Source organism: Mirounga angustirostris, unplaced genomic scaffold (genome assembly GCF_029215605.1).
Source record: "Mirounga angustirostris isolate CCGP_5_RB_7025 unplaced genomic scaffold, mMirAng1.0.hap1 SCAF_4, whole genome shotgun sequence".
Taxonomy (NCBI): domain Eukaryota; kingdom Metazoa; phylum Chordata; class Mammalia; order Carnivora; family Phocidae; genus Mirounga; species Mirounga angustirostris.
This window is the reverse complement of record NW_026991712.1, coordinates 95398339-95419866: the sequence shown is the minus strand read 5'-3', so window position 1 is coordinate 95419866 and position 21528 is coordinate 95398339. Positions and strand designations below refer to the sequence as shown.

Below are 21528 nucleotides of genomic sequence, written 5' to 3'. Positions count from 1 at the left end.
AGCATCATCTCATCCAGGATGCTTTTAAGATTAGAGTCAAAATGAAACAGAGCTCCTTCGCTTTCTGGGGGTGAGTAGCCACATGAAAGCTTCCAGATAGGTAGACAGACATTTGGTGGCAGGGGAGGCCAGGCAAATATAAGCACTACTTTAGGACAACCAATTAAAAAAGGCATGGATGACACTCGGGACTAGGCCTTGAACAGGGACCTGTCGAAAGGATACATTACCTGACTGAAGGCCGCTGATTCAAATTCCGATTCGACCAGACTATCCGAATCCCGCGTAATGTGACACCACTTGGGAGTGGTCTTCTTTACCTGCCAAAATGAAGCCAACAAACAGAGGGAAAACATGTCCAATATCTCATTACTTTTCAATGATTTAGGAGTTAATGCTGATACTTTCACAAACGAAAAATTACCTGAGTGTTTAGGTGCCTGGTAAGTATTGATTTTCTATTCTTAACTTCACAGCCGTTGTCACTTGAGGCCCCTTCCACACTCCTGCGCAACATCATCATCTGCGTCCGGGCTTCACCGTCCTCCTCACTAGACAGATCATCTGAAATCCCATTACCCAGATGCCTGAAAGCCTCCTACAAAGAGAACAGCAATTTCTTCATAGGGGACAGCCCAAAATACTCTAGTAAGCTGCACATGTGAAAACAAAAAAAGCATGTAAAAACGAAGAAATGATGAAAGGAAACCAAAACCGAACAAGCCTATATATTACTTGGGTCTCAATGAAGAAAAAGAGTGAACTCTCTTGGAACTTAACAGGCTCCCGGACGTATTACGAAGCGGTTAGAAGCACAGGCCTGCATCTGGGTCCCAGTCCTTCCACTTACTAACGATGTAAGCGGAGGCAAGTAACTAGCCTGAGGCTCCATTTCCTCATCTGAACAGTGATGGTAATAAAAGCACCTCTCTCACAGAGCTGTGGGGACAATTAGACGACTTACTACGTGTAAACAGTGCCCGGTTGCAGTTATGGCGCAAGAATATTAGCTAGTTTTGTAACGACTCAACACCACAGCCTAACAAATGAGAAAATATTTCAAGACTATACAATGGAAGTGTAGTTTTAGAAACAGAACATCTCTGCGACACCTAGAAAATAGTTTCCCAAACCTCTATCATATATATTCTCAACTGCATCTCTGGAATACGACACAGCGGCCTCAACACTGATCTGTTGATGAAACCTACCAGCCTACTGCTAAAGGCTGGATCACTAGCTGATGAAATAACAAGCTCTAGTCCTAGAAATGAAAAGACTGAACTATACCCTTCATGTGCTCTTCTCCTTTTGGTGTCCTGTGGTTTTACATTTCAATTATTTGTTAACAAGACAAATTACACAAACCTATTAGTATCTATTTGATATCTCTAGCAGAGTCTAAGAATAGCAAAATTTTACACAGGAAAGTAAAGATTTTGTTATATATAAATATATGTATATATATAATCATCTAAATCTTACCCTGTGGCACTTATCTCCATCTGAAAATTTTGCTTTCTCTCTTGTTTGCCACATTCTAATCTCTGGTCGACACTGTTTCTTCTTAATGATAGGATGCAGACAGCTTGAGTCATTGTCAGTTTCAGTCCCTTTGTTACATATCAATTTTACTCTTTTAATCCTAATTTTAAAAAAGAAAAAAATAAAGATTACTAGCTTGTTTTCTGAAAGTACTATCTTTCATGAAATCATTTGCTTTTGAAGAATTCAAGTTGATCCTTGAACAACACGGGTTTGAACTGCAGGTTCCACTTATTCGTGGATCTTTTCAAAAAATATAGTACAGCATTATAAATGTATTTCCTCTTCCCGATGATTTTCTCAATCACATTCCTTTTCCTCTAGCTCACTTTATTGTAAGAATACAGTACATAATACATATAACATACAAAATATGTGTTTATCAACTATTCACGTTACTAGTAAGGCTTCCAGTCAACAGGCACCCCTAGCCCCTGTGCTCAAGGGTCAACTGTATGTTATTCTGGAAATCAAGAAAATTCAGAAGCCACATTTTTCAGGCTTCTAGCTTGCCTGAGGGTATAGGAAGCCAGAATACAGGTATCTCTAGTCTCCAATTAATATTGAGAGCAAGCCTCTTCTTTTCAGTTTTGCAAGGAAGTGCTTTAGTCTTCACTCTCCCTCTCAAACATGGTACCAATGCCTACCTCACATCCCCTGTTTATGCCACTCACAGAAACGTCTTCCCTCTTCTGTCCTTCAAAGACCAGCAATTCTTGCCTCCTTCATGACTCCTGCTGACTACTTCCCTCCTGAATAATCACTCCATCTGCTGAACTGCATGGCCTTTAGTCAGCAGGTAACCACTTACGATATTTTTCCATTGCTGGCATTGCATCTGATTAGACAGTAAAATCACTGAGAACAGGGCTGCCTGGTATGCAGCACAACGTTCAACACAAAGGACCCAAACTAAAGAGTGTAACCTGGCTTTAGAACAGCATGTGAATATGCAGGCATCCCCCACTTGTCAAAAGTTTGCAAAAGCAAAATAAAAGTTTGCTTTTATGAAAGACCTACATTAGGACCGGTGTTTGTTAACCGGAAGAACTCTGCAGAGGATTTCTGCTTTCACGAGAAAAGCTGGAGAGTAAACTAGCAATCGGCATTTGTTTTGCAGCAAGTGGTGACAGAAGCAGGGCGCCCGCCAGCAGCCAGGGCGGCCTCCTGGACTTCCTTCGGGCCGGGAGCTACACTCAGCATCTCGGCATCAAGCCACGCCCCCAGAGCGTTCAACTGCAGCTGTGAGCATCTGTGCTGTGTCTCAATTTCTTTTGTGCATCCGTTAGCAAGATGCATCCTAAGGTATCAGAAAAGCCTAAGCGAGGCTATTTTTTGGATCTGAGAAGGCTCAAAAATGTTTCCATGTAAATTCATGGTAATTGCTTCTTCACTTTATTCCATTTCAGCCTACGAAAGGTTTCATAGGAACACTCGACTTTTGGAAAGTGGGGGAAACATGTACTTCATCTTCAAAAAAGGAGTGGCAAAAGCACTTTATTTTTGATGTGAATATAAAAGCAAGTAAACAGGGGCGCCTGGGTGGCTCAGTTGGTTAAGCGACTGCCTTTGGCTCAGGTCATGATCCTGGAGTCCCTGGATCGAGTCCCGCATCGGGCTCCCTGCTCAGCAGGGAGTCTGCTTCTCCCTCTGACCCTTCTGTCTCTCATTCTCTCTGTCTCAAATAAATAAATAAAATCTTAAAAAAAAAAAAAAAGCAAGTAAACATTCCAGTGTGAGACTTCCCACCTGTTGCCAAAGAGGGTCTCCCAAAAACTGCCAATAAGGGGAAGAGACTCCAAAGTTTCTACTCCTCTGACTTTATCAGAGGAGTTACTTCCATTTTCTCGGCTCCCATCGCCATTGACAGTTTTCCGTAATTTTCTACCAAAAAAAAAAAATTGAACAACTTCAGATTATTCAAGAACTTTTATATTTCTGCCCTAAATATCCCTACAGAAAATGATACCAATGGGTTACAATGTGAAATGAAGTATAGTGAATTTCATATAATGAGGGTAAATCGTGCAATAATGTTTCTGACTGAAGGGCAAAATTGGATTCCAAACCAAAGTCCTATGCTATCATTTTGTTCAATATTTAAAGAAATGGAACTGATATTCTGAGTATGACTGAGAGTCTTTTCGGGAACACTCAACACCACTAGCAGAAGGAACAATTCCTTTAAATATGAATGGCAGAAATCTATGCATTGGACACACTTTATCAGGGAACACAAAATAACAGCAACTGATCACTTTGATTGATACCTGAAGCAGCTAAAAGATTCATCCTATAAATCACAACGGGATACATGTGATTTCCTTAGAAGTCATTCAATTAATTGAACAGAATTTTCAAGAAATCCTTTTTTTTGAAAAAAAAGTCTCGAAAATAACATTAAAAAATAAGAATAAATATGTTGAAGTTCATCGCACCAAATGAAAAAAAAATCTTCTTTAGTAACTGTTTAGGGGAACAAACATCTACAGATATTCTGAGGAATGATAATGTAACTTTTGGAAGGTAATATACCTACATTTACCTTAAAAAAAAAAAAAAAAAAACCTTTAACAGTTCCAAAATCACACATAGCACATAACCAATAAAACATGAAGTGAATTCAATGTGTAGAAATATCAGATTCATCTCTATTAAAAGCTCAGAGTACTTGGAAATCCATCTTTATTATGTACCATTGAAAAAAGGTAAAAATTTTAGTAGCACTAACCTAATGTACTAACATCCTTCTTTACACAGTGAATTTTCACCAAATTTTGATTGAGACTATATTTTGAAGAATGTGTTTTCAACATCACTATTTAAGGTAAATTTTAATAAAGTACAATATAGTGTCAGATTTTTCCTCTTAAACAACTGTACTGAATGACAAAATCCCAGCTGGGATTAAAAGGTCATGACAATGTTTCCTGTCATCGGGAAGAAAAGTGAAAGCCAAAAAATAATTTAAAAGACATGCAAGGGCGCCTGGGTAGCTCAGTTGGTTAAGCAACTGCCTTCGGCTCAGGTCATGATCCTGGAGTCCCGGGATCGAGTCCCGCATCGGGCTCCCTGCTCGGCAGGGAGTCTGCTTCTCCCTCTGATCCTCCCCCTCTCATGCTCTCTGTCTCCCATTCTCTCTCTCAGATAAATAAATAAAAAATCTTTAAAAAAAAAAAAATAAAAGACATGCAAAACAGGAAGATTTTGTTATTGATTTCATCAAAGATTTTGTAAGCGTGTACAATGCCTCTCCCAAAAAATACACGACTACAAATGTAATTTCTCATCTTACCTTCTTCTCCGATTTCCATTGTTTCCCGATGGCCTTGTTATCTGAGTGGAAACAATTTGACAGTGGACAGTTCCCATGAGTAACATAAGGCACAAGGGTCCAAGGACTTCACTTACATTCACAATAGGCATCATAAAATATAACACGAGTGCTATAACTGAAAAGAAGAGGTTTCAAAATGTAAAACATAAAGGCTTGTCTGTATATCTAATCCTAGCAACTGCACAGACTATTGCTACAAAAATCTATAGATTTAAAAAGTACCAGGTAAAAGCACGTAATTTTCTACAGTGCAATCCACCCGTACATCAGTTGAGTGAAAACTGAAGCCTCAGGCCACAGAGCAAGAGAAGAATAATGTGTTTGAAGGATTTGCTTTCCTGGCAGTATAATTATCTAGATATTTCAAAAGGCTCTCCACCACAAAACAGCTAGATGCTGTATGATACACACTAGGAAGAGTTGTTCCACCCAGAGGAACGGTATTTTCGAAGGCCCACACTTGCACCAAGAGCAATTAGCAAAGCTGGGATTTGAACCCAGGTGACTGGGCTCCAGAGTCCTTACTCTTAACTACTATACTATACTGCCTCTTCATATATGCATATGAACTGTCCAAAGAAATCAGTGGTGAAAGACACAGAAAAACAACAAAAACGACATCCAAAAAAATCCACATACAATTTCTTTCAGACTTTAACATAAAGATAATTCTTGGGATATATAAACTATTCCTATATGGAGAAAAAGCTAGCAAATTCATTTCAGGCCCTAACACCCTATCACCCAAATATAACGATGACAGCACCCAAACAATAAACCACAGACCTTGCGGCCTTGTGAACGTAGATACAAATTTCCTACTGAAAGGCAGGCACTGTGAATGAAGGGATTTTTGTCGATTTGGCTCACTGCTATAGCTAGATCAGTAAGTAGCACATAATGGATACTTAATATTTGTTGAATGAGCAACTAAAATACTATCAACATAAATTTGAGTAATTCACCAAGAGCATGCAGGGTTTATGCTGGAAGGAAAAATTGATCTCAGAGCCCTGATAGAACAATACATGTATAGACATGGTAGGCACTTACATATTTGTTGACTGAAATGATTTAATCTAATAATTTAATAACATGTAATTTGGGTCACATATATACAAATTATCTCAACTGACAACTGCATAAAAGGCCTTTGTCCCTGATTCCTGGGAGGTGACCTCTACATCCTTGGAATTTCTCAAGTGATGGAAGGTATTCACAGCAGGCCCCTCGGACCAAACCTGATAGTTTATGCCAATGAGGTGACTACGGATGTGATTAGAGGGTTGAGGCTTTGAGCCAGTGTATCAGCCTGACCTCTGGGATAGAGTGGGGAGGAGGGCTGAAGACTTTGAGTTGGCTCCTTGGTCAATGACCAAGGATACCGAAGCTTGGGTGAGCCTCCCTGATTGGCAAGAGTCTGTTAGTATTGCTACTCATCATGGCAGAAAGGGGACCATATCCCTATGGATAATGAAAACTTCCTGTTTGGAATCCTCCCAAACTATGCATCTCTTCTAATTCATATAATAAAACTTTTAGTATAATAAAACTGTAATTGTAAGTATAGCACTTTCCTGAATTCTGGGAGTCATTCTAGTGAATTATTGAAGGAATCAGTAGGGGACCTTCAAAACTGTAGCCAGTGGGTCAGAAGTAAAGGTAACCCTGGGGACTCCCAAAGTGAGGCTGGTGTCTGAAGTAAGGAGAGTCTTATGAAGGGCTATACCTTTAACCTGTGAGTTTGGCCAACTCCTATAGTGAAAAAGCATTCCATAAAAAAAATCAACGTTTGTTTCTGATTTATAATTAATCTTAAATGGCAATCTCTTCTAAAATACTAGGAATATAAAAATATGTCCCTAATATAGTAAAGAAGAAATCAACACACATCATACTAAGGAAGACACTCTGAATCAGGAACAAAAGGGTGATCAGTCTTACTGTTCTTACTTAATGCTGCTCCGAAAATGTTGACTAATTCAATAATAGTAAATGAAATGTATGAAAACGGAGGAAACCAGATTTTCATTATTTGCCAACCCACGTGGTTGTATAATTAGAAAATGAGAGAGAAGCACTGAAAAACTATTAAAATTAATGAGGGTTTAATAAAGTGGTTGGTTATAACAATTTTAAACATAAACTAGTAGCTTTCAAATGTAATAGCACTAAACCAGCTGAAATTTATACAACAAAAACAATGTCATACCTGCAGGAGCAACAACAAAAATAAAAACAAATATTTTACTTTAATGTGGAAGCACCAAAGTGTCCATTGATGGATGAATATATAAACAAAAGAGGGGACATACATATATAATGGATTCTTACTCACCACTAAAAAGGAAGGAAATGCACATGCTGGATATGGATGAACCTTAAAAACATGAGGCTAAGTGCCATAGGCCAGGCTCAAAAGGACAAATACTGCATGGTTCCAGTTATATGATGTATCCAGAGTTGTCAACTTCACAGAGAAAGTAAATAGAATGGTTGCCAGGGGCCTGAGCTTGGTGGGGGAATTGGGGAACCAGGCAATTACTGTTTTATAGGTACAGAGTTTCAGTTGGGAAAGATGAAGAAAGTTCTGGAGATGGATGGTAGTGATGGTTGCACAGCCATGTAAGTGGGCTTAATGCCATCGACTGTATACTTAAGAATGGCGAAGGTGGTAAATTATACGTTATATGTATTTTACTACAATAAAAAAATTTGAGTTTAACTTTAAGAAGATCTAAGCAGGCCTCATAAGAAATAAAAATCCTACAAAGCTTTACTGAGAGATATAACAGAAGACTTGATTAGAAGGTGAGATATATCAATTTTCTTCCCATTCCCCCCAAATATATCTATATCTTCATGGGAAGGGGGGGATTACAGTCTAATTCCAAATTATTTCTTTGTTTTGACTAGGATAAAATAATTCTAAATTATTTTGAAAAAAATAAGCAAATTAAAACACCTAAGAAAATGCTGGAAAAGCAAGATACTAGAGGAATACTTCTGCTCAATGCTACCACATATTAAACAACTATAGTAATTAAAGAAATGTGGTGCAGATATGAGAATAACAAGACAAACTGATGGTGCAGAATATGTGTTTGGAAATAGACCATGGTGTATATGAAAATTTAATGTATATAATTTAACATATCTCAACAAGAAAGAAATTCTTCAGTAACGAACATGTGGAAAAATATTTAACTTCACCTTTATAAGCTACAAAAAAAATGCAGACTAAATGAGCAAAACACCATTTTTTGTATATCCAATTAGGTAACCATCTTTAAAATTATAATAGTGCTGGTCAGACTGTGGTAAAACAGGCACTATCATCCACTACTTTCCAAAAGAAGTGTGCCACTCGCAATTTCACTTTATGTTCTAAAAGCCTTAAAATGTTTATATTCTTTGATCTCTTAATTCAATTTCAGAGAATTCTAAGGAAATAAGATAAAATATGGAAAATTTTGTTTATGATGGCATTATTAATAGGAAAAAAAAAACCAGGAACAATCTAAATGCTTACAATATGGGAACAGTTATATAAATTATGGTACTTTTATATAATGGAATATTAAGTAGCTATAAAAAGTATTTATGGTAAGAGACTCACACAGACATGAAAATGATTATTTTAAATGTTGGTGTATCCATATGATGGAATATTATGCAGCCATTAAAATGACAGCCATTTCATTACAATTAAATAAAACTAAAAATTCAGTTCCTTACTCACACCAGTCACATTACAAGTCCTCAACAGCCACATAGGACTGGGTAGTACAGACACAGAACATTTCTATCATCATAGAAATTCTATTGGACAGCACTGTCACAACTTTAGAAAATTAAACTTATAGATTTGTAAATTCATACATTTATCTTTCCCTCTATAACTTTATTAAACAACTCAAAAAAACCCCAGCACAGATAAAAGAAAACAAAAATCACCCCAAATCCTTCCACCCTAACCCAACCTTCACCTACTCTGTTCTAATACATGTCTTTTTGTTCAGGTATAACCAGAGTGCATACGTGGTCCCATTTCGAAAAGTATTCCTGGTAGGCAGTGGCCATATAGTGGTATAGAGAATGTGCTGGACTCCTGCACATAGTGAGAAGAGAAAAGCCAACATCAGGTAGTTGGGTAATGCAGAAATTAAAATAGATTCCTGGGGAACAGTAGGACTATTTAGAAAGTATAGATAGGGATGGCCTCTCAGTGAAAGTTCCATCTGAGCTCAGATCCTAAAGATGAGAAAAAAGACAGCCATGTGAAAAGCCTTAAGATTGTTTCAAACAGAAGGAAGAGCTCAGTGCAAAGACAGAAAAAGGCCATGATGCCCCCAGCGAGCAAGGAATAGGGCACGGCCTCTGAGAGGCCAGCAGGGAAGAGATCATGGAGGGCCCTGCAGGCTGCAGTGAGGAGTCTGGATTTCACTCCAAGGCCAATGAGAAGTCTCTCAAGGGTTTTAAGCAGGAAAATGACATGATATGGATTCTACTGTAAAAGATTTCTCTAACTGGTGTGAAAAGAATAGATGGTAGAAAGGAGGCTCAGAGTAGACATTATTCCAGTGGTCTAGGCAAAGCAACGCTGGTGTGGTAGACCATGGGGGAAAAAAAAAAATCCAGAGTGCCATGTTGGATATGATAGGTTCAAGATCCCTTTTAAATCTCTATACATAAATGCCTGAAAGCAGGCAGTTAGATTTACAAGTCTGCAGTTCAGCAGAGATCTGGCCTGAAGATAAAAATTTGAGAATCACCAGTTTATCAGCTATATTTAAACAATGGGGTTTGATGAGAGTACCTAGAGAAGAGAATCCAGGGTCCAACCTTGAGGTAATCCAATATTCAAAGGTCACACAGAACAAAGATTGAAAAGACCTGGCCAGTGAGACAGGTGGAGAGAAATTCAAGAAAGATGAGTTAGACAACTGTGTTTGCCTCTGTGAGCAAATAAATCTAAGATGATCTCCAAATGGTGTATATCCTTTCATTTCTTTGCACTTTAAACTCTCAAATGAATGGGTAAATGTAAGGACAGTAAAGTCTGCATTATCTAATAGCAAAAGCAGCAAAGAGAAACGGTTACAGTATTCCACCCCTCTCATTACCTTGCATGAGGTAAAGTAGTAGCAGCCAAACAAAGATTCTTAAAGAGGTAACCTGAATCCACCAACTGCTGAACAATGGAAACAACACAACTCGAACAAGCCCCTTCCGAGTCAGAGATGTCCATGGAATTTCAGGTTTGGCTTTGGCAAATGTTGAGCCTTTAAATATACAATAAAACAAAACATCAAACATTTACATACACTATACTAATGCCTACTTGTAACACTGTATTAAAAACAGCTGAGAGCAAAAATCACCATACAACCTGTTTGGTTAAAAAGAATCCTCTTAGATATTCATTAAATACAGTAACTTCTTGCCTCAATCACTAAGACAGGAGCTCAAAATAAGTCAGGCTGACTCGAATGTTATACAATATATTTTTCTCAATTACACAACAGCAGTTTCCAAGTTCATCCCTCTTTCACCCTAATGTGATTTATATAACCACAAAGAAGCAAAGCAAAGGGAAAAAAAAATCCCAAGGCCTGAATGATGAAGGAAGAATATTCCTTTTGGAAATTAAAGTACACCGTCATATAGGGACGATATCTAAAAAAGAATCTCTAGCACCACTATGAAATAATATAATAAAATACATAAGAAACAAACCAACTTTACAACTCACCTCTAATTAAGTCAACGTCAATCAAGTCTGGTTTTATGTGACCCATCTTTTTTGGTTTGTTTTTGAAGCCCTAGGATAAGACAAAACAAAACCAGAGATAAGGGTAAAAAGCCCTTTTAAATACAAAAGGTAAACTTACATTTCTTTTTTTCTGTATCTGACTCCCTTTTACTGGGGACACTTTAATCCTAATGTTCCTTAAAATAACTTATCATTAATGTTTTAGTTTGTAGTTTACCAAGTAATGCAGGAATATACGTTTATCGCTTTTTAAAATGATCCAACAATGCCAAAGGATCAGGAAGTACAAAATAATAGTCCCTTCATTCCCTCTCCTCTCCTCCTGGTTTCAGTGATTAAAAACAAATAACTTTCATCTTTTTTTTTTTTTAAACCGGTTCTCTTGGTATTTACTTCCATACTTTTTTTTTTTTTTTTTTAAGTAAACTCCACATGCAGCACGGAGCCCAACATAGGGCTTAAACTCACAACCCTGAAGACTTGAGCTGAGATCAAGAGTCAGGTGCTTAACCGACTGAGCCACCCAGGTGCCCCTACTTCTATACTTCTAAATAATGTTTATACTGCCATTTTTTAATTTATTGATTTTAGAAATAATCCACTGACTCCTAATATAGCATATGAGAATTTAGCTCTCTTACACAACTAATCCCCACATCCTAACTTCCACCCCCAAAACATAAATCCTTACAATAGTTATATTAATTTTTGATAAATCAGTAATTAGTATTTATGATATGATCACTATTAAATATTGTTCCCTGTAAGCCATATTTTATATTCTAATTTACTCTACAGAGTCAGCTAAAACATCATTTTCCAAATACTCAAATGCCAGAAAATTAATCGAAGTCTTTTTTTCTTGAAAAAAAAAAAAAATTCCTGGAAATGCCCTTCCCAGAAACTTCTATCTTCCTGCTGCAATCAGACTGGTTGCTCTCAGGGCCGGCTGCACAGCTAGCTCTTTATGCAAGACTTCTCACTATCACCCTGACAACTCCCTTCACCTCTGTGGTGAATCTCTAGCTCTTACATCCCATGTCTCTGGAGTGCATCCTTCAGAAGCTTCCTGAGAAAGGGGTCACAGAAGATATCTTTTTTAAGCCTCGCATGTCTGAAAATGAATTCATTTTACCCTTATGCTAATAAAAGGTTACACTAGAGTGTAGAATTCTAAGTTGTTAATAATTTTCCTTCAGGAATTATGACATTGTTCTACTGTTTTCTAGCTTCCAATGTTGCTGTAACAAACTCTAGTGCCTTTCTGATTCCTGATCCTTTGAATGTCAATTGTTCCTTTCCTTTGAATCTTCACTTTATTCATGGTGTTCAGAAATTTGATAATGATATGCCTTGATATGAGTCTTTTACATCTCTTGTGCTGAGAATCCCTTCTATGTGGCTTTAGGGAAGTTTTCTTATAATTTATTTTTATATTTCTTCCCTTCTCAGACTTAACTTTCCTATTTTCTTTTTTGGTTTTTTTAAATTTAATTTTATTATGTTATATTAATCACCATACATTACATCATTAATTTTTGATGTAGTGTTCCATGATTCATTGTTTGGACATAACACCCAGTGCTCCATGCAGAACGTGCCCTCTTTAATACCCATCACCAGGCTAACCCATCCTCCCACCCCCCTCCCCTCTAGAACCCTCATTTTGTTTCTCAGAGTCCATAGTCTCTCATGGTTCGTCTCCCCCTCTGATTCCCCCCCCCTTCATTTTTCCCTTCCTGCTATCTTTTTTTTTTTTTTTTATCATATAATGTATTATTTGTTTCAGAGGTACAGGTCTGTGATTCAACAGTCTTACACAATTCACAGCGCTCACCATAGCACATACCCTCCGCAATGTCTATCACCCAGCCACCCCATCCCTCCCACCCCCCACCACTCCAGCAACCCTCAGTTTGTTAACTTTCCTATTTTCTACCTCTTTTGTCTTTTTGACCTGCTTTCTGGAAATTTCCTCAAGTTCTACTGAATTTTTCATTTTGCCTCTTTGAGTTCATTTCTTTCTGTTCTTTTTATTTTGGAGGATTTATTCAAATACCTAGTATCACTGGCTTTCTTTATATATTAGAATGAAGCACTGAAAACCTGATGGACTCAATATTCTACTTCAAGGTACATATCCAAGACAAATGTGTATGTATTTCACTAAATAATGTGTACAAAATGTTCATAGAAGAGTAATTTCTAAGAGCTCCAGACTGGAAACTACCCAGCGACAATAACTGGATATTGCCCATCAACAGTAGAATGCATAAATAGTTGTGGTGTTGTACTGAATAAAATACAATTATGCAACATGAATGAATCTCACAAACATAAAACTGAAAAAAAAATTAGACTCAAATGTGTATATATTGTATAATTTCATTTATATAAAGTTCAAAAAGGCAAAACTAATCCACAGCACTAGTAGTCAGGATACTGGTCTACCTCTGTTGGTAGTAGTGACTGGAAGAGTATGGAAGGGAAGCTTCTATGGTACTGCTAATTATCTATCTCTTGATCTTAATGCTGGTTACATGGTTACATTCAGTTTGAGAAAATTTCCCAACCTTTACACTTAAAATTTTGTTATATATGCATGTGTATAAGTATATCCATATTTACTGAACATGTTTTACTTCAACAGAAAACTTATTGGAAGCTCTATGTATATGAGCATAGTTTATAGACTTGGGATTTCACTGCAGAGTAATCAACCAGCTTAAGGGAATCACCAAATGTCAATATCTGGAGGCATTTTTTGTGGGGTCATTCAAGGCTCTTCAAAGAATATTCCAGTATTCTCCTTGGTTGAAGGTTAGGAAGGCTAAAGATTTCTGTGGTGGAAGTTTTGAGATTAAACCAAGGGGCTCACAATTCTGCTTTTAGTATCGTGATTCTTGCCTGCCCTTCAGTGTCCACAGACTGTTCTCCAATGAATTTTCTAAGAAATATCACCAGTCTCCTTCATAAGGGCATTGTTGCCCATCTTTAAGGGATTGATGAGAAGACAAAAGGTCCAATCTCTACGTATACGAAGTTATTCAATCCCCCATTTAACTGCCTCACATGAAACCTGGTGCATTCAAGTCCTAAGCCTCTCTGGGGAGCTCTGCAGGTCAACTGGCATTTCCCCCTGCTCTCCTAGCACTCTCTTCCATTCATTTTTCATCTTCCAAATATATGTTGATTCCTTATCTACTGAGATCTTCCTCCTCAATCTTTTTCCTTGACTTTGTGGATGTATTCATTTTATACAACCCCTTTATGGATTCCTTTCGTGTAATTTAGTGGTAACCCAGAAAGGAGAGATTATAAATTTAGTGTGTGGCCAATCTACCACATTTAACCAAAAATCTAGTCATAAATTTTTTTTTCAGGGCATGAACAAAGAATCCTTTCAGGGCCTTTGTCTTCTACCACCTCAAATTAAAAGTAAGTTTGTGAATTATCTTTTGTGTTTCAAACTCCTGGTTTGACTAACAGTTTTGTTTCAATACTATTAATAAATAAAACTTTTAAAAGATGAATTTTAATTTTATATTCAACATGTGTAAATGCTAATCCAGCCTTTAAAATTAGGTATTTAAGCATTAAAATTAAAGTAAAAATTAAAGGTTACAGCCATTTCAGACATTGAGCCAGTATTGATCTTTAGTTCTGTTTAACTAATCAGATTTGGCCAAACAATTTCTCTTGTGGATCCTATGTTTCTATCCATTTCAACTACAAACTATAGATTTTAGAGGAGAATGTTCTAAAACCCTACATGTAATAAAATTAAATCTAAGGAGGAATCAAAATTTGAAAGTTAGACATTTCAGAGAAAAAAATAATCCTTTGGAACACACGTACACTAAATTTTGAAATATGCATAATATCCATGGGAATAACAATTATCTTGGCTACATACAAAATCAGAAATTAAAATTGTAAAAGTAAAAATATCAATGTATTATTTTCTAACAGACAAAGATCTTGTGAACCTTTATTTCCTTCAGACAAATACCCAGAAATGGGACAGCTGGATCAGATCATAGTTCTATTTTTTTTTGAAAAGCTTCCATACTGTTTTCCATAATGGTTATTCCAGTTTACATTCCCACCATCAGTATATAAAAGTTCTCTTTTCTCTACATCCTCACCAACACTTACTATCTTCTGACTTTCTGATAAGAGTCAAACGGTCCTGACAGGTGTGAGGGGATATCTCACTATGGTTTTGATTTACATTTCCCTGATTATTAGTGATGTTAAACACCTTTTTCATATACCCATTGGGTATATCTTCTTTGGAAAAATGTCTGGTCAGGTCCTTTGTCCACTTTTAATTGGATTACTTGTTTTTAACTATTGAGGTGTAAGAGTTCCTTATGTATTTTGAATGTAAACCATTTATCAGATATATGGTTTACAAATATTTTCTCCCATTCCATAGGTTGCCTTTTCATTATTGCTTCCTTTGCCGTGCAAAACACTTTTTAGTTTGATGTAGTCTCACTTGTTAATTTTTGCTTTTGTTGTCTGTGCTTTTTTGTCAAATTCAAAAAACTCTTGGCCAATGAGCCCCTGGTTTCTTCTAGGACAATTTCAGGTCTTACACTTAAGTCTTTAATCCATCTTGAGTTGATTTTTATGTGTGGTGTAAAATAAAGGTCCAATATCATTCTTCTGCATGAGGATATCTATCCAGTTTTCCCAACATCATTTATTGAAGAGACTCTTTTTCCCATCATGCATTTTGGCACCTCTGCCAAAGATTAGTTGACTGTGTAAGCATGCGTGTATTTCTGGGGTCTCCATTTTGTCCCATTCGTCTATGTGTCTTTTATGACTGTATCATACTGCTTTGATTACTATAGCTTTGTAATATAATCTGAAATCAGGAAGTGTGATGCCTCCACCTTTGCTCTTCTTACTCAAGGCTGCTTTAGCTATTTGGAGTTCTTTGTAGTTCCATACGAATCTTAGGATTTTTTTTTTTTTTTTTTTTTTTTGCATCTGTGAAAAATACCATTGGAATTTTGATAGACTGCTTTTAATCTCTAGATTACTTTGGGTAGTATGGACATTTAACAATAGTTCTTCCAATCAATGAACATAAGATATCTTTCCATTTTTTTGTGTCTTCAATTTCTTTCATCAATGTTTCATAGTTTTCAGTGTACAGATCTTTCACCTTTGTGGTTAAATTTGTTCCTAAATATTTTTTTTCTTTTTGATGCTATTGTAAATGCAATTGTTTACATACATTGTTAATGTATAAAAATTTTCATTTTCATTTTCATTTGTCTCAAGATTTTTTTTTCTCAAGGTATTTTTGATTTCCTCTTTGACCTATTGGTTGTTCAAGAGTATGTTGCTTAATTTCCACATATTTGTGAATTTTCCACTTTTCCTCCTGTTACTGATTTCTAGTTTAATACCACTGTGGTCAGAAAAGGTACCTGAAATAAATTCAATTTTCTTAAATTTGTTAAGACTTGTTTTATGATCTAACAAATGATCTATCCTGGAGATATTTCCATGGGTGCTTGAAAAGAATGTGTATTCTGCTGCTGTTGGATAGAATGTTCTTTATGTGTCTGTTAGTTCTATATGGCCTAAAGTATAGTTCAAGTCCAATGTTTCCTTAGGATTTTCTGTCTGGATGATCTATCCATTGTTGAAAGTGGGATACTGAAGCTCTCAATGATTACTGTATCATTGTCTATTTTTTCCCTTTAGGTCTGTTTATATTTGCTTTATATATTTGGGTACTCCTACATTGGATGCATAGATATTTACAAATGGCATATTCTCATTGTTTTCTTTCTTGTTCTGATAGTTTGTTTTTAGTATAGAGAAATGCAACAGATTTCTATATATTGATTTTGTATCCTGTGACTTTACTGAATTCATTTATTATCATTGTTTTTGGTGGAGTTATTTAGGGTTTTGTAAATAATATATGATGTCATCAGCAAAATGTAACAGTTTTACTTCTCCCTTTCTGATTTGAATGCCTTTTATTTCTTCTTCTTGCCTAATTGTTCTGGCTAGGACTTCCAATACTATGTTGAGTAAGAGTGAAAAATGGGCATCCTGTCTTGTTCCTGATCTTAGAGGAAAAGCTTTCAGCTCTTCACCACTACGATGTTAGCTGTGGACTGGGAGATCTTGCCTTTTGTGACAAAATGGATGGACTTTGAGGGCATTATGCTAAGTGAAATAAGTCATACACAAAAAGAAAATAAAATATGATTTATCTTATATGTGGAACCTAAAAAAAATTAAAAACCCAAAACTAACAAGCCACACTTACAGATACACTAAAGAGATTGGTGGTTGCAAGAGCTGGGGGTGGGAGAAATGGGTGAACTGTGTTTTTCTATTAGTTTAAAGAAATTGAATAAAAATTAAAAGTAATAATAATAAGGAAACATTGGCCTCAAAAGACACATCAGATACAATGGACTTAACAGATATACACAGAACATTCCAACCACAAGCAACAGAATACACATTCTTTCTCAAGTGCACATAATAAATTCTCCAGGATAGATCATATTAGGCCACAAAACAAGTCTTAATAAATTTAAGAAGAATGAAATTATATCAAGCACTTTTCTGAACACAATGGTATGAAACTAGAAATCAATTACCAAAAAAAAAAAGGAAAATTCACAAATATGTGTAGATTAAACCACATGCTACTAAAAAAAAACAATGCGTCAAAGAAGAAGTCAAAGAGGAATTTAAAAATTTGAGAACAAATGAAAATACAACATACCAAAACTTATGGGATGAAACAAAAGCAGTTCTGAGAGTGAAGTTCATAGTGATAAATGCCTACATTAAGAAAGAACCCTAACAAATAAACAACACCTTAACTCTACAGCTCAAGAAACTAGAAAAGAGGAACAAATCCAGAGTTATAGAAGGAAATAGCAAAGATCAGAACAGAAAAAAAATGAAATAGAAACTAAAAAGATGACAACAGAGAAGATCAACAAACTAAGAGCTGGTTTCTTTAAAAGATAAACAAAATTGACAATCTTTAGCTACACTTACCAAGGGGGGGAAAAAAAGAGGACTCAAATAAACAGAATCAGAAATGAAAGAGGAAATGTTACAACTGACACCATAAAAACAAAGGATCATAAAAAAACTAATATGAACAATTATATGGCAACAAATTGGACAACCTAAAAGAAATGGATAAACTCCCAGAAACACAAAACCTCTCAAAACGGAGTCAGGAAGAAATAGAAAATTTGGACAGACTGATTAATAATAAGGAGATTGAATCAGTAATCAAAAACCTCCCAACGAAAACAAAATTCCCATACCAGATGGCTTCACTAGTGAATTCTACCTAATATTCAGAGAATTAATATCAATCCTTCTCAAACTCTTCCAAAAAACAGAAGAGGCAGGAATGCTTTCAAACTCATTTTATGAAGTCAGCATTACCATGATAGTAAAACCAGACCAGGACACTACAAGAAAAGTAAATTACAGGCCGATATCCCTAATGAATGTAGATAAAAAATTCTCAACAAAATGTTAGCAAACTGAATTCAACAATACATTAAAAGGATCACACACCTCAATCAAGTGGGATTTATTCCAGGGATGCAAGGATGGTTCAACATTCACAAATCAATCAATGTAATATGTTACATAACAAAATTAAGGATAAAAATCATATTGTCATCTCAATAGATGTAGAAAAAGCATTTGGCAAAATTCAACATCCATTTATGATACAAACTCTCAACAAACTGGGTATGGAGGGAATGAACATCAACAAAATAAAGGCCATATATGGCAAGCTTCATTTTTTCATTCACTTGATTTTCTAAATATATATTACTAATTCACCTTGAAACTCCCTATAAGTGAGTTAACTCCCAAATTTGCACCCAATATACCCAAACACAACAAATACCAGTTTCTTTTTTTCCCCCTTGAAGATACCTATATCAGTTTTCTATCTTCCTCCTTCTTTCTGGTCTCATTGTTTTCCAGGCCTGATATATAAACTGTCATCCTTGGACATCTCTTAATTATCCTGGAATTCCCTTTATCTCACTCTGTGCTGGCTATCCTGTTTCCTGTACTATGAATTCCTTTTTTTGGTTTACTCATTCATTATAACACAGTATATGTTTTCCCATGCTTTCTGAGAGGGGACATGGGGGATATATTTTTTTGAAACTTTGAAAATCTGAATATATCTTCATGTGGTGCCTTATACTTGGCTAATAAACTTGGTATAAAAACTCCAACAGTATGGGGGTGAGGGAGCATCCAGTTTGTTGAACACATCCACACTAGGAGGGTGACATACCCCAACTCCACAGGAAAACAAGCTCCTATACTCTGGATCCTCCCAGACCTTGCCCTATGTATCTCTTCATCTAGCTGTTCATCTGTATCCATTATCATATCCTTTAATAAACTGGTAAATGTAAGTAAGTGTTTCTCTGAGTTCTGTAAGCCTCTCTAGCAAATTAATCAAACCTGAGAAAGGGGTCATGGGAACCTGATTTGTAGCCATGTTGGACAGAAGTTGTGGGTAACCTGGGGACCTACTACTTATGACTGGTATCCAAAGTGGGGTGGCAGCAGCCTTGTGGGACTGAGCCTTTAACTTGTGGTATGTGACACTATATTCAGGTAGATAGCATCAGAGTTGAGTTGAATTGTAGGATCCCCTGAGTGGTTTCAGAGAGAACTGCATGGTGTTGGGGAACGCTTCCACATGTTTGGTGACAGAAGCAAAGTGTCTGGTGTGAATAGTAAAAGAGACACAAGAGAAACACACAAGGTAGATCGAACCAAGTTTGCTTTTTAAGTTCTGAAATATGATAATGCTCCTTAGTATAGTTGCTAATCACTCAAAAGATCCTTTCATCAACAAAATAAAGGCCATACATGACAAACCCACAGCTAACATCATACTAACATCATACTCAGCAGTGAAAAGCCAAAAACTTTCCCGCTAAGATCAGGAACAAGACAAGGATGTCTCCTCTCACCACTTTTTTTCAACATAGTGCTGGAACTCCTAGCTGCAGCAATCAGACAAGAAAAAGAAAAAAAAGGCATCCAAATTGGTAAGGAAGAAGTAAAACTGTCCTTACTTGTAGATTACATGATACTATATATAGAAAACCTAAAGACTGCCCCCAAAAACTATTAGAATAAATGAATTCAGTAAAGTTGTAGGACACAAAATTAACAAATGTGGATCATTTCTCTATACCAATAACTACTAGCAGAAAGAGAAATTTAAAAACAATCTCGCTGATGTTTGCATCAAAAAGAATAAAACACACAGGAATAAATTTAACCAAGGAGGTGAAAGACCTATATTCAAGAACTTTAAGACACTGATTAAAGAAATTGAGGATGACGCAAATAAAAGATATACCATGGCTCATGGATTGGAAAAGTTAATATTGTTAAAATGTCCATAATACCCAAAGCAATCTACAGATTCGGTGCAATCCCTACCAAAATACCAATAGCATTTTTCACAGAACTAGAAAAAAATAATCCTAAAATTTGTATGAAGCCATGAAAGACCTCAAATAGCCTAAGCAATCTTGAGAAAGAAAAACAAAGCTGGAGGTATCAGAATATCAGATTTCCAACCATACCAAAGATCTATAGTCATCAAAACAGTATAGTTAGTACTGGCACAAAAATAGGCACAAAAATCAATAAAACAGAATAGAGGACCCAGAAATAAACTCATGCTAGTATGGTCAATTAATCTACAACAAACAAAGCAAGAATACATAAGGAGGAAAAGTCAGTCTCCTCAATAAATGGTGTGGGAAAACTGGACAGCTACATACAAAAGAATGAAACTGGACCACTTTTTTAAACCACGTGCAAAAATAAACTCAAAATGGATTAAAGACCTAAATGTAAGACCTGAAACCGTAAAACTCCTAAAAGAAAACATAAGCAGTAAACTCTCAGACACTGGTCTTAGCAACATATTTATGGATATGTCTCCTCAGGCATGGACAACAAAAGCAAAAATAAACAAGTGGGACTACATCAAAATAAAAAGCTTTTGCACAGTGAAGGAAACCATTAGCAAAATGAAAAGGCAACTTACTGAATGGGAGACAATATTTGCAAACAATATGTTCAATAAGCAGATAATATCCAAAGTATATAAATAACTCATAGAACTCAACACCAAAAAAATAAATAATCCGATCTAAAAATGGGCAGAGGAACTGAAGAGACATTTTTCCAAAGAAGCATGCAGATGACCAAGAGACACATGAAAAAGTGCTCAACATTACTCATTATCAGGGAAATACAAATCAAAACCACAATGAGATATCACCTCACACCCGTCAGAATGGCTAGTATCAAAAAGACAAAAAATAACAAGTATTGGCAAAGTTGTGGAGAAAAGGGAACCCTCGTGCACTGTTGGTGTGAATGCACATTGGGAATGCACATTTCAGCCACTACAGAAAACAGTATGGAGGCTCCTCAAAAACTTAAGTTATAGAAATTCTATACAATCCAATACCCAATTCTACTTCTGGGTATCAGGTATATACCCAGAAAACAAAAACACTAATTCAGAAAGATATATGCACCCCTATGTTTACTGCAGTATTACTGACAGTAGCCAATATATAGAAGCAACCTAAGTTTCCAGTGATAGATGAATAAAGAAAGAAGATATGGGATATGCATACAATGGAATGTTAGCCATTAAAAAAAATGAAATTTTGCCACTTATGACAGCATGGATGGACCTAGAGCTAAGTGAAAGAATTGAAAGACAAATACCACATGATTTCACTCATATGTGGAATCTAAAGAACAAAACAAAAAGACAAAC

The 21528-nt window shown here is 36.1% G+C and overlaps 1 protein-coding gene across 12 annotated transcripts in view; it reads right to left on the bottom strand.

Annotated features, from left to right (window-relative positions):
• Positions 1–21528, bottom strand: part of PHTF1 (putative homeodomain transcription factor 1) — a 57636-nt gene that overhangs the window by 25843 nt on the left and 10265 nt on the right. For 11 of the 12 annotated variants that reach the window (XM_045896931.3, XM_045896932.3, XM_045896934.3 and 8 more), the window contains 7 exons: positions 10638–10707; positions 10009–10167; positions 4841–4997; positions 3295–3429; positions 1486–1645; positions 425–598; positions 231–320 (listed from right to left, as the gene is read on the bottom strand). In XM_045896931.3, coding sequence (XP_045752887.1) covers positions 231–320; positions 425–598; positions 1486–1645; positions 3295–3429; positions 4841–4997; positions 10009–10167; positions 10638–10707 — 945 coding nt within the window. Of the gene's footprint in view, positions 1–230; positions 321–424; positions 599–1485; positions 1646–3294; positions 3430–4840; positions 4998–10008; positions 10168–10637; positions 10708–21528 lie in introns of those variants that run through there. The other variant, XM_045896937.3, reaches the window with a different exon arrangement.